This window comes from Danio rerio, chromosome 9 (assembly GCF_049306965.1).
Source record: "Danio rerio strain Tuebingen ecotype United States chromosome 9, GRCz12tu, whole genome shotgun sequence".
Classification (NCBI taxonomy): Eukaryota; Metazoa; Chordata; class Actinopteri; order Cypriniformes; family Danionidae; genus Danio; species Danio rerio.
In genome coordinates this window covers 13827394-13840774 of record NC_133184.1, presented here as the reverse complement: position 1 = coordinate 13840774, position 13381 = coordinate 13827394, and the positions used below count along the sequence as shown (strand labels likewise).

Genomic DNA, 13381 nt, shown 5'->3' with positions numbered 1-13381 from the left:
ATAACCCAAATTCAACTCTAACCTGCATATGAGGGCTTTTTAGCAAAATATACAGCTCTTGTGCATCAGAGGAGGGAGCAGGCAGTCCTCGCACACTGGCTGTAATCTGTTGGACAGGAGAAGACAGATGATGGAAAGAGAACAGAGGATGACAGGATTACTTCACCCGGAAATGGAAATAATTTCATCATTTATGGCAGAAGAAGGCTCATAATATATAGACTGAAGTGCTCAAATATATTTATTATTCCCTACTATCATAGTGAGGCTTTAAAAGCACTACCATACAATTTGTCATAGTGCTCAAATCATCCTATACTCACACTCATGTATGCCTTTGAAACACACTTTGCTGAATATGTCGGCTGATTTTGATATGATTACCAAGCAGATCTTCCTGGCAACCAGCCAGAAACAGGCATTTCAGAAACCACTGTGGTTCAGATTTAAAATCCCAGACAGGTCCTTCAGGGTGTCTTTGAGGAGTGAGGTGTCCAAATCACAACTGCTGCTACTGGAATGCCTCAGGGCTCAATTCTTAGACCACTTCTCCATGTACGTACATGACATCTACTCTCATTCTAATCTCATGATTTGACAATTGCTGTTGAGACTTTTCTTTCTAGATAAAGGGCCATCTACCTTGCCAATCAGACGTCCTATCTCAACTTTTTCATCCAGATAAGAACATTACCCAATCACACTCTAAATGTACAGTATAATTCCCTTTTAGGCCTTCCACCCAGTACTATCATACATTTGCAACTGAAACTAATGTGACTACAAGACATTATTGACAACAGTATGGACGTCACATCTCTGTTTGTCAATTTGAACTGGCAGCCAATAGCTGCTCACATCAATTTTAAAGCTCTATTGTTTGCCCCCATACTGTAAAACAACCACTAGCTCTGCACCCCTTTACCTAAATTGACTCCATCAGATTGAGTTGCATTCTGCAGGTGAACGGAGCACTGTGGTGCCATCTTCAAGATGCAAAAACAGTGGTGTAGCTAAAACTGCATAGCCTCCTGCAAGAGTGAAAGCAGGCCGCTGACTGCCAAATCAAAACAGCCGGCTCAACTGGCAAGTCATTTAGCCTACTATAGTTTATTTTGCATTTAAAAGTTGACTTCTATAATGTATTTTTTTATTTTATTTTTTTTTTTACAAATGAGAAAACAATGAAATAATTCTTTTTAAAAAAAAACATTTAAACAACTCATAAAAACCTTTAAAAAGTCCATAATGTCCTATTTCATCAATCATTTTACTGCACAAAGCTCACAATGACTGAAATGCCCATCTGACATGTGCACTGGACTAGCAAGATTGGAAAGCCTGTCCTGGGTTATTGTGGTAACCAGTACAATGGATAGTTTTGTCATTAAGAGTAAAAAACTGTTTAAAATAGGTTACTCTTTTGTTTTTGTTCATTCAAATAAAAACAAAACATTATTCAAAACTGAATATTTCACTTTTACTTAAAACAGTTTGTCTATTATGAGAGAGAGAGAGAGATAGAAGTTGTTAGCATGGTTTTAGGATGAATTAGCATGTCAGTATAAACTAGCATGTTGTTAGCATGAATTTAGTTTGAATTTGCATGTTGCTAGTATGATTTATATGTTTTTTAGTATGGTTTTAGTATGAATTGATATGCCGTTAGTTTGTCCAATGTAAAATCAATGGCAGTTTTTTAATAATGGAAGTCTATTGGACAGTTGCTAGGGTGCCATAAGTGGTTGCAAGGGTGTGGCTAGTAAGTTGAAAGGTCATCAGTGTTTGGCAGATTGGTAGTCTGAATAAAATGAGTGTAACCTTTAGTCTGTATGACAGTCTAGCGGAAAGTAATGAGGTCACAAAGTTCTGTCCAATGTTAAGTCAATGAGACTTTTCTGAATTTTCCAGGTCAGTTTTCGAAAAACCATAAGTTAGATCAGTTAGGAAATATATAGCATCTCAAGTAAGACCAGTTTGGAGGTTTGGAGTAAGTTTGGTGGTTGTAGTATATGAACGGTCTAGGAGGAGATGCATGTAGAAATTAGTCTTAGAAGAAGAAGATGACGACGGAAGAATAATAAGTTTATGTAGTATAACAGTATGTTGGCTTTCTCAAGCCACCATAAATATTATATATTGTATAATATGATATAATATTTATATTTTATTTAATTATTATATATATAACATATATTATCATTTTTACTACTATTATCTATTGTGTACTGTGTTTTTATTATAATATATATTATAGAGAGAGATGATATGATATTGAATAATAATGTGATATATTGAATAATACGATATATTAAATAATTTGAACTATTAATAAAACTTGAACTTATACATATATTATTTATAATTTTATTTAATTATTGTTTATATTTATATATCTTTTTTTTTTTTTTTTTTTTATTACTACTGTTTACTGTGTTTTTTATTATATATGTATGTATGTTCTTTAATTTTTATGTAACTTTACAACTGCTTTGGCGATATATATGTAACATTCAGGGTACAGTTTGTCACACGGTTCTTATTTTAAATTTGTTTTTGTTAATGTATGAATAATTTAAGTGAAACATATTTTGTGTATAGGATTTTATGGATCATAGTATTATTTAATATTGATAGTATTACAGTATTTTATAGTAATATTTTTATTGGTTATTTAATCAAATTGAGCAATCTTCCACAAGGTTTCTAGCGGGTTGATCAGGTCAAATTTAACATTTTTTAAGACCTTTTAAAGACCATTTTAGGACCATAATGAATTAAATTTCAGACGTACACAAGGCTAAACCCTAAAGATTTTTAATGGCCAAGTTAAAACCTTCAGGAAACATTAAAAATGCATGTTATCATGAGGAAGATAATTAAACCATATTAATAGTAAACCAAGTTAATAAATAAATGCGGTCCCACTTTATATTAAGTGGCCTTAACTGATAACTAACTTACACAGCAATTAATATTTTGTTACAATGTACTTATTGTGTAAATACATGTATTTACTGTGTACTTATGCTTGATTAAATACATGTATGTAATTACATCTGTAATTACATTTGTAAATACACTGTTGACCATCCCTTATACCTTAACCCACCCTTAAACCCACCCATGCCACCAAACCTGTCCATAACCCAACCTATTCCAACTCTAAAGCACCACAAGTGTTTTCAAATGGATTCTAAACACAGTAAGTACATTGCATTTATTTTTTTGATGTAAGTACATAGTAGTTAAGGACACTTAAGACCAGTTTAAAATGATTTAAGACCTACAACACAATATCTGAGCAAATTTAAGATTTTTTAAGGCCTAATTTTTGAAATTTAAGACATTTTAGGATTTTTTAAGACGCTGCAGATACACTGTTTCAGATAATGATCAGTTAATGAATTGTCGTTCAATTACCAAAAATAACAGCCCCAACTTTTTTGGGGACTCCAGCATGAGGTGAGATCTACTAGGCCACTGTGCATCACTTTAAAAGACTTTAACCCATAGGTCTCAAACTGGATTCCTGGAGGGCCGCAGCTCTGCCCAGTTTTGCTCTAACCCTAATCAAACACAGCTGACCCAACTAATCAAGGTGTTCAAGACTACAAGATGTCATATAAACTGGTTTGCCACACAAGAGACTGTTGAGCAAGTGTGAGTTGGAGTGGTTGGAGCTAAACAGAAATTGAGTTTGAGACCATTGCTTTAACCTTTACTGTTCCATGCAGGTGTAATGACTTGTTAATTCAACCAGAGCAGCTGAATCGAATGACATTTTTTTTTGTTAACTGGCATTTCAGGACCAGCTCAATGCACTGAATTACACTAACAAGGACTCATCATAGCACCTAAAAAATGTTGTCTTTATTGATTTGATTGCTTCCATAGCTTGCTTTGATACTCTTTTGTAAGCTTTGGATAAAAGTATATGATTGTAAATGTAAATGTAGAAGATTCATGATGTACCGTGTGGTGAAATCATCCTATACATGTTATCAATGATCATTTTCTCACTAACATGTTTGGCCCTGGAAGACTAACAATATCAAATCCTCATTTTCTCACAGTTATAGACTTTTAGACTCATGCTTTTCTGATGGTCTCACAAAGAATTATAGAGGCTTTTATGTAATATCAGAGTGATTAAAAGGCCATAGTGTTTCTTATATATGTCAAAGGCAGTGATAGCGGCATGTACTGACCTCCTGAGAAAGTCTTGTGGAATAAGGCAGGTATGGATTTGGAGCATCCTGACTGTGCTGCACCAGACACTCATATACCTGTAGGAAACAACACATCCTTTACATGCAAACTACTTGCATAGTACAGTCATTTATCTGGTGTAATGCCAATGATGTTAATAAAGTATAAAACTGGACACTGTTAGTGGTTGTTAAGCAGTGGTGAATGAAGAACACAAATCAAGCACTTGAGTCAACGTACAAATATCCTATTAATTTAATAATATATTCTTATAAAAGTATACATATTTTACTTTATATATACTTGTACTTACTGATGAATGTTTATTTTGCACAAAATAAAACGTATTTCCAAAAGTATATATAATATTTAGAATTAAGTATAATTATATTAATAATTAACAAGGTAAAATAAAATAATATTTCATATACCACGACAGTTAAAGTATGTAAATATCTGCTGACAAATTTTTCAATATTAAAACATGTAACGTAAAACAAAAATAACACTCTGATAGTTTAAAAAATGTACTTAAATGTGAAATGTGCATGTGAAATCAAAATAAAGTGTTTTTAGACGTTATCATTAGTCTTAAGGATATCTAAAAGCTGGTATGTTCCAAAACAGTGACTAAATTTGCAGTTAGAAGAAAGAAACATCCAACGCTTGCAGTTTGTCATTTTATGCCTAAATGGATGTCAAATCAAATGGGTCAAACATCATCTCATACATATATATATTTCTCATTAAATCTTCTGACCAACCAAATGCTCTTTATCTAAATTGTCCTGCCCTCTTCAAGATCCTATTGCTATAGGGTGTTGCTATTGGGAAACAACTGCGGCTGGAAGGTATTTATATTATTTATTAATTACACTTTAATTGTAAAGTATTAACGTCTACCTCCAGCCCAACCCTAAACCTGACAATCACAGTAACGTAAAAACAGTAATTATATCGATTATCATTCATATAATTTATTACATTACACATTAAATTGTATTTCATTAACACCTACCCCTTCAGTAATGTAAAAACAATAACCACTGTTGTACAGTGTTACAAAACTATCCTATATTGATGTGCTTATCCACAGCTATATCCCTTTGAGACTTTTCCAAGCACTGTTATAAGGCGTTTAATGGTCATCAACATCTTAAATCCTTAAAAAAATGTAAATGTAATTTTTTTAATGTATTTATATTTATTATTTTATGTTTGCGCCATGTTGCTTAAATAGGAAATCCATGTTTTGGTCTAGAAAAGACGTGTGTTAAGGCGCATTGTTGACGCATTGCAATTGACCAGCAGAAAGCGCTCCAGCGCAGAGCGTGTTAGTTGTGCACCTTAAATGTACACATTGCTTAATACACACAGGATGTACGGCAATATGCAAACATCTTTACATATAAAGAAGAATAAAAGAATTGAAATACTACAAAAATTATTATTTTCTACATAAATATAAAAAAAACACTCTCTACATGCCCTCTTCATCTCAGGGGCTTTTTTTCAATTTATTAATGATAACTTGCTTTTGTATAATGCTATTATTATTATTATTATTATTATTTATTAAATGCATATTTGTTTTATTAAAAACAAGCTTAGATTTGTCCACCGGTCAGCTTTTGGACCATATGGGGCACAGGATATGCGTTTGAATATAACAGTTTTTTGACCACACTTCATTATTAATGTTCATTTATTTGTTTGCTAGTAATTAGAACTGAATATAGAAATAGTTTAAAAACAAATCTTTGCACTTAACAAACTAAATTAATTATGTAGGCCAATGAATGTCTTTAGCAGAGTGTTTCCTTAGCAAGGAGAGAAAGAGAAAGTAATTGGTCTGTTTTACTGTTTTCTCACTAGTAAAGTGTTCAGTTTTTTCACTTACAAAGTCTGCCATGTAAATAGCAAATGCACCATGGCACAATGCAACTGACTCTTAGGGCCCTATCATACACCTGGCACAATAAGACGCAAGACGTGTTTCCAACAATGCAACCAATGCAACCTTAATTTTACAGTCTTCAACTACGTTGTTTAAATAGCAAATCCATTTGCGCCACTTTGTGGACTCATGGATGTTCTGGTTGAGATAAGAGGCGTGTTAAGGTGCATTATTGGCATGTTGCTATTTTGAGGAACTAAAATTGTTCAATAGACTAGCAAAGAGCAGGTCTAAAGTCCAGCGCAGAGCAGGCCAGTTGTGCGCCTCGCTTATACATTGCTTAAAACACACAGGACATACAGTAATACACAAATATCTTTACAAATGAAAAAGAATTAAAGGAATAAAATATTACAAAAATGATTATTCTCTACATAAACATAAAAACCAGTACCTACATGCCTTCTTCACCTCGGGGGCTTTTTTCAGTTTATTCACCACAACTTTCTTTTTATAAGGTAATTATCATCATTAGTATTATTTATTATATGCATAATTATTATTTTTTTTTAATTAAAAAACAAGATTCAATGTGTCCACCTATCAGCTTTTGGACCATACGGGGCATAGGACATGTCTTTGGACTATGTAGGTCAATGGATGTCTTTAGTGAGTGCGTCCAACGACTTTCTTTATCCACGAAAAAGAGAAAGTGAAAGTAAAGGCCAAATGGAGGAGGCTCTTTCTTAATTCTTGACTTGCAGATGCTCTGTTTAACTGTTTCCTCGCTAGTGAAGTGTTCAAGTCCACCAAGTAAATAGCACATGCGACTTGTTGAAACGCAACTGACTGTAGACGCTGGACTTTAGATCTGCCCTCAGGTGGTCTATTGCAAAGTCTATTTTAGATCCTGAAAATAGCAATGCGCCAACAATGCGACTTAACACACCTCTTTTCTTGACCGGAACACCCATGAGTCCACAAAGTAGTGCAAATGGATTTACTATTTAAACAACGTGGCTGAAAATGAGAAAATCAAGGTTTCGTTTATCTGAAAATAGCAACACGTCGTGGAAACCTGTCTTGCGCCGGGTGTATGATAGGGCCTTTAAAGGGAATGGGAGATAAGCCTCTGATTAGTTTGTTCTCAAAACACACTCAGAACTCATAAAGTGAATAAGCACAACCCTGTTAAACCATGCGCCACGGCGCAAATCCTATTTTTCCATCCTTAAAATAGCAAAAGTAGATTTGAACACAACCTTAATGCTTTTGCACCATGAGCTTTAGATTGCACTTTGCGCCTAGATTGATAAAATACAGCACAATTTCACAATGCCAGTCTCACAATTTATTTCTTTTTATTGAAAGTGATAACACCATAGTGGAGTTTTTCTTTGATTATTTCAGCAAATAGGATTACAAAAAAATAATTTGTTTTACTGCGCATTGGCTGCAATTTAAGTTTACCAAACTATGATAACTTCCGCTACTAAGAAACCTGGAAATGTGAAAAGGGTCCATATGCACTTGAGCTCAACCACTCTCACTGGCCGGGCTGTGATAAAACGAAATGCAACGAGTTGTCTCTTTTTTTAAAACAGGGAGGGGATAATCTGTGTCCCACCCTGTCTTCAAGTTTCATTTTAAAGTTTGTCGCACACCAAACAGAAATGCACATTTTAAAGCACTTCACGGGACCTTTAAGTACAGTACTAAAGGAGAAATACTTTGTTACCATCCACCACTGGTTTTATTATATGAATTGTATTAAACAGAGTGAGCAAGTCTTACCCTGAGAAGAGAGTAAAGCCAAGGAGCACTGAGGAGACTGTGTAAAAGATCAGCACCATTAATATCTCTGTCTATGGACTGCCTCACTTCCTCTAACACTTCTGCCAAGACCTGAGCCAGACCTGCATCTGAAGGAGAAAAAAGTATTGTAGTATTGATTATTTATAATATCTGATTTGCTGCTGTAACTTTGTGAATGTTAACGTAGAGACACTCAAGTCGTTTAACAATTAAGAGTGATGTTAAAAGCCCACCATTGTCATCATATGCAGATTGTGCCATTGACTCCTCCTCCACCGACTGCCACATGACAAGCTTCTCTGTTCATCAGATCACTGCAGTCTTGAAAATGCAAGAAAATAAAGTAAGTAATCCGCACATCTGCTGAGGAATTATGAATTTTAAGCTTAAAAATGGCATAACCACCAACCAGTACCAACTTAAATATTACCCACTTGTTACAAATATAAGAATAAATGAATCAGAATGAGCTCAAATAATGATTTAAGATAAGTCTTGCTGGCGTGGTCAAGTCAATTTAAATTGGACTGGAACATCGTTCGGAGAGTCTTCTCTCTCCTGGCTTGATTTGTTTATGTGAGAAAAAAAACTTATGCTGTATTTGCAGGCGATATTGTTAAATTAAACAAATAAAACTAATTACACTATTACACTATTCAGGGTTCAACGCTAAGGATTTTTTATACTGGCCCAATCGGGCCAGTGGTTTAGATTTTTACTTGCCAAGCCAAAATTTTCTCTGGCCCCACCCAAAAAAAAAGTTAGCCCTTTAGTTATTCAGCATAACTTTTCTTTAAATACAACTGACAAATTAAAAATGATTTAATTTAAATACAATACTGATTAGATTAAATAAAGTGAATGGTTTAGTAGAAAACTACAACAATTTTATGACTGGATGTATGGATAAACAGCACTCGGTAATATTTCAGCATGCTTTCACTTTCATATTAGACATGAAACACACATTTTTTGGTAGAAATAACATCCTGCCCTACTCATCATTCTCTCTTCATATAGCAGAATATATGGCTATCACACAACCATAGTACACTGTGATATAGCCTGGATTGTTTTGTTTTACTACAATCGATCCGCTTAATCGAGCCAAGACTACCTTTTTCTGGCGATCTCAGACCGATTGATTTGACGTGGACTCGAGCACAGTTGCAGGATTCACATATGCCACGAACCGCGCTTACTGGGCAAACGAGACAGGTTTCGAAACAATCGTCTAAGCATGAAAGCATGCAATTGACAAACAGTCGCAGCCAAATTAAGCTTTAGTGACAAGGCAGGACTGTCCCCGATTGGGCGAGTAACCATTCTGTATACTGTCCCGAGCATCTTGCGCGCTGACCCTGGGCCAGCGGGCAGTCCTTGTTGAGTCCTGTTATAACAGTACACACACACACAGACACACACAGACACACACAGACAGACAGACAGACAGACAGACAGACAGACAGACAGACAGACGCACTCACGCACGCACGCACGCACGCACGCACGCACGCACACACACACACACACACACACACACACACAAACACACACATACACACACACACACACAAAGCATTGTTTTTCATTGGATCAATGTGGTATATGCACATGGACTTTTAATTTTCACACAGCCAGCCCAACGGCTTCCTGTGAATAGTCTTTACATAACAAAATCGTGACGTTTAAGATCTGTTTTCTATTAAAAAAAGTGATCTTCACTGCCTGATAGATATATGATATAAAGTGGGTTTCAAACCGGACAAGAAGCACTGCTTTAAATTCCATTTTCCCTGCCATCTCTTAAAAATTTGGAAATTTATTTTACCAGTATTTTCAATGGAGTTTCTGCGCTAGACTGGGTTTGCGTGGTCTATCATCTTGTTTTATGCGTGAACAAATAAATTAATGTTTTAGTTTATTTAACTTATTTTATTTTTATTAGATTATAAGGTCGATGCTGTAAAAGGAACTACATATATATATATATATATATATATATATATATATATATATATATATATATATATATATATATATATATATATATAAACAATTTTTAATATACATAGCTTAGACAACTTTAAAGGCATTTTTTCAGTATTTAGATCTTTTGAACTCTCAGATTCCTTAATTGTAAGTAGTTGTATCTCAGCCAAATATTGTTTTTTTCCCAAAACTCAGTTTCCAAGAATTTACACTGACTAGTTTTGTGGACTGGGGTCACATGTCATCACCTTGATATTATAAGGTTTTATCTGCTTTCTGAATGATTTTGAGATATTGAGATTCAAAGTTCTGCATTCCATATAGAAACAGTATGTGTGTAACATTTGTTTTTTAAATAAAAAGTCTTAAAATGTAAACAACTTATAAAGAAAAAAAAAAACATCCCATAATGTAAATAAGTTTTCATTTTATAAGAATATGGCAATAACTCAATTTTGACAAAAAAAAAAAAAAAAAAAAGTCAGATAGAACCTTATAATTCCAAGGTGACTATGTATTACCAAAAAAAAAAACAAACAAAAAAAAAAAAACCTAAAACACTAAAGAGAAACTCATTGTGGAAATGATCTGTTTTTCATGTAGAATTATAAACACAAAACTAGAAAGCCATCCCACATTTATTTGTATATATATATGACAGTTAAAGAAAAAAAACAACATTGGAGTAATACATTTGAAGTAATAATTCACATGCTATAAAACAAATCCCTGTCTTCTATTTTTCAGCTGTAGAGTTAGTAATTAAACAACAAATATGACTATACAATTAGCAGTATTTAGTTGTTTCACTAAACAAATTATAACAGCTTTAAACTGTCATTGTATTGTAATTATTATTATTATAGAGATACTCACCATTTACCCTCAAGTTGTTTCAAACACAAATAAGTGCTAAACTGGTAGAAATATGTAACCATTAGTAGGAATAGAAATACAATAGAAGTCGAGGGTTATAGGGTTTCCCAAATTTTTCAAATTAACTTCTTTTGTATTGAACAAAAAAAGAAACTCAATCAGGTTTGTGATAAGTGAAAGTTGAGTAAACAATGAAAGTATTTTGAATTTTGAGTAAACTATTTTCTTTAAATGTTTTTTACTAACATTCAATCATTCATTCATTCCTTCAGCTTACTCCCTTATTTATAAGGGGTTGCCACAGCGGAATGAACCGCCAACTATTCTAGCATATGTTTTAAGCAGCAGATGCCATTATAGCCACAACCCAGCACTGGAAATCTTACTATCATATGAAATGTAAGGATTAATAATAAAATCAGTATTTAAAAAAATGTTACAATGAAACAAACATTGTAATACAAAAACAAACAAACTACAAATTACTCTGGAAACATGCGCAAGTCATTTGTTAAAAAATAAAATCTACAAATACACACCAACTCCACTTGAAGAATGGCCACATTTCAACTGTGATCTGTGAACTGGAGTGACTCAGTATTACGAAAGTAGGTCAAAAGGCCATCATGTGAAGATTAGATGATGCCACTCTTACCTTCAGACGCTCCTGTCACCGTCTTTCTCAAACCACACGGACGCATCAACATCCCACATCAAAACCTTTAGGTGCCATCCCTTCAGCTGAGCTTCATATTAAAGTGATCTTCAGCTTCTGGCTCGCCAACATGCATGTGATTTTACTATAAAATGTCTCTGGAAACTCAGATTGTAATCCTTTTCTATCCCACTTAATCCTGCGAGGGGCCGTCCTCTCTCTGTGAGCACTTCTATAAGACCGCCTGCCACTCAAAGCTTCTTACCTCCTTCTGCTTTTAGAGACACACTTACACAATACAGCCGCTCCAACTTTATCGCTAAAATGGAAAAGAAGAAACATGAGAAAGCATCCCATAAATCCAAAAAGCTTAGTCGGTGCCACAGATTTTCTGCGGACATTACGGTTACATAATAGAGCCGGATAAATACATTTGACAACGACAGGGACTTAACAACTTAAGAATAATTGTAATCGAATAAAAATACATGATGATGGGGAGGGTGGGTGTCCTGGTTTTTAATGCCAAAGCTAAAAGCTAGGAGATTGACGGCAATGCTAAATGGAAACTATTACTTTTAATTCCTTATTTCCATTGTAAATTATTACCACATTTTTTATTAATACTGCCTTAATTATTGTAGTGTAAATTCTGGGGCTGCATGATACTTGAAAGATTTGCAATGCTGTTTGGCTTGCTTGTTTGGGACTGGTGGAGATGTTCTTCAGTGGATCGTCTTTTAGCAGTGACACTTGCATTACATTGATCTGAACTAAAGTGAACTTGAACTACTTTCAAGCCTGCCTGACTTGCAGGAATGTTCCACATTTTGAAATGTTGTTATGGCTTTTTATTCTCTTTATCTATCTTAAGCTGCTTTCACACAATTTACACTGTAAAAAGCACTTAATAAATAAATATTCACTTAATAGAATTGAGTACTGTGATTATATTTCATGCAATATTTCCCTAAAGAAATGGAATTTTTATTGGTAATTTATTATAAACTTGTTATTTATGAAATCATACTAAAACAATAGGCAAAAGATCATTTTTAAATATTCACAAACTTCTAGTACAGTGTAATATATTTTGCTAACTTATGTACTTTAAATTTTCCCAAATAATTTAAAGAATGTTCAAATGCAAAAAAATAAGCAATTTTCTATATTCTGTTGGTGAACAATCTATGAAAGTGAATCCACTGGGAATAAATAATTTGTTTTGGTAATCTTCAATGAAAGACTGACCATTTTCTTCCATGTTTGGAGTGGTGGTCCTTCTATGATGATGTCAGTTTGACAGTTTTATTGTCAATATTCTTTAACACTCCCTTCTTAGTTTGCTATGATAAATTGATGCACAAAAGAAAGCCCCGTCCCATACTCAATATTTCATTTCATTAAGAAGTTTATCATCAAACTGAAATAAAAACTTCCAGTTCATACAGACTTTCTCATTCCAATCCACGCAAATGAAGACATTTTAGACGAAATCTGAGAGATCTAAGGTTAGAGAAGGAACCAAAACCATCATCCAAAAATTACATGTGTCTTCATTCATTCATTTTCCTTCAGCTTAGTCCCTTTATTCATGAGGGGTCACCATAGCGGAATGAACCGCCAACTATTCCAGTATATGTATTACACAGTGTACGTCCTTAAAGCTGCCCTTAAAGCTGCAACCCAGTACTGGGAAACATGCATAATTCACACACTCACACACATACACTAAGGACAATTTAGTTTATTGAATTCACTTATACCACGTCTTTGGACTATGAGGGAAACCAAAGCATCTGGAAGAAACATGTGGAGAACATGCAGACTCTTGTAGTGGTTTTCGGTTTTTCTCTAAATGAATAAAATTCAGCCTGGAGGTTAAGATTATCAGAAGAATATACTTTATTGTAATATTTTCCAAAAAAGCAGAG

General features: G+C 34.0%; 1 protein-coding gene across 12 annotated transcripts in view; it reads right to left on the bottom strand.

Annotated features, from left to right (window-relative positions):
- mpp4a (MAGUK p55 scaffold protein 4a) overlaps window positions 1-11810 on the bottom strand; it is a 30507-nt gene extending 18697 nt beyond the window's left edge. For 8 of the 12 annotated variants that reach the window (XR_012385224.1, XR_012385223.1, XR_012385222.1 and 5 more), the window contains exons 1-5: window positions 11448-11720; window positions 8158-8245; window positions 7904-8031; window positions 4212-4289; window positions 23-106 (exon numbers count right to left, since the gene is read on the bottom strand). Coding sequence is in view for 5 of the 12 variants with exons in the window: in XM_021478855.3 (XP_021334530.1) it covers window positions 23-106; window positions 4212-4289; window positions 7904-8031; window positions 8158-8212 (345 nt within the window). In the remaining 7 variants the exon portion in view is untranslated. Of the gene's footprint in view, window positions 1-22; window positions 107-4211; window positions 4290-7903; window positions 8032-8157; window positions 8246-11447 lie in introns of all 12 variants that reach the window. The other 4 variants (XR_012385219.1, XR_012385220.1, XR_012385221.1 and 1 more) reach the window with 2 other exon arrangements.
- Window positions 11811-13381: the final 1571 nt, after the last annotated feature.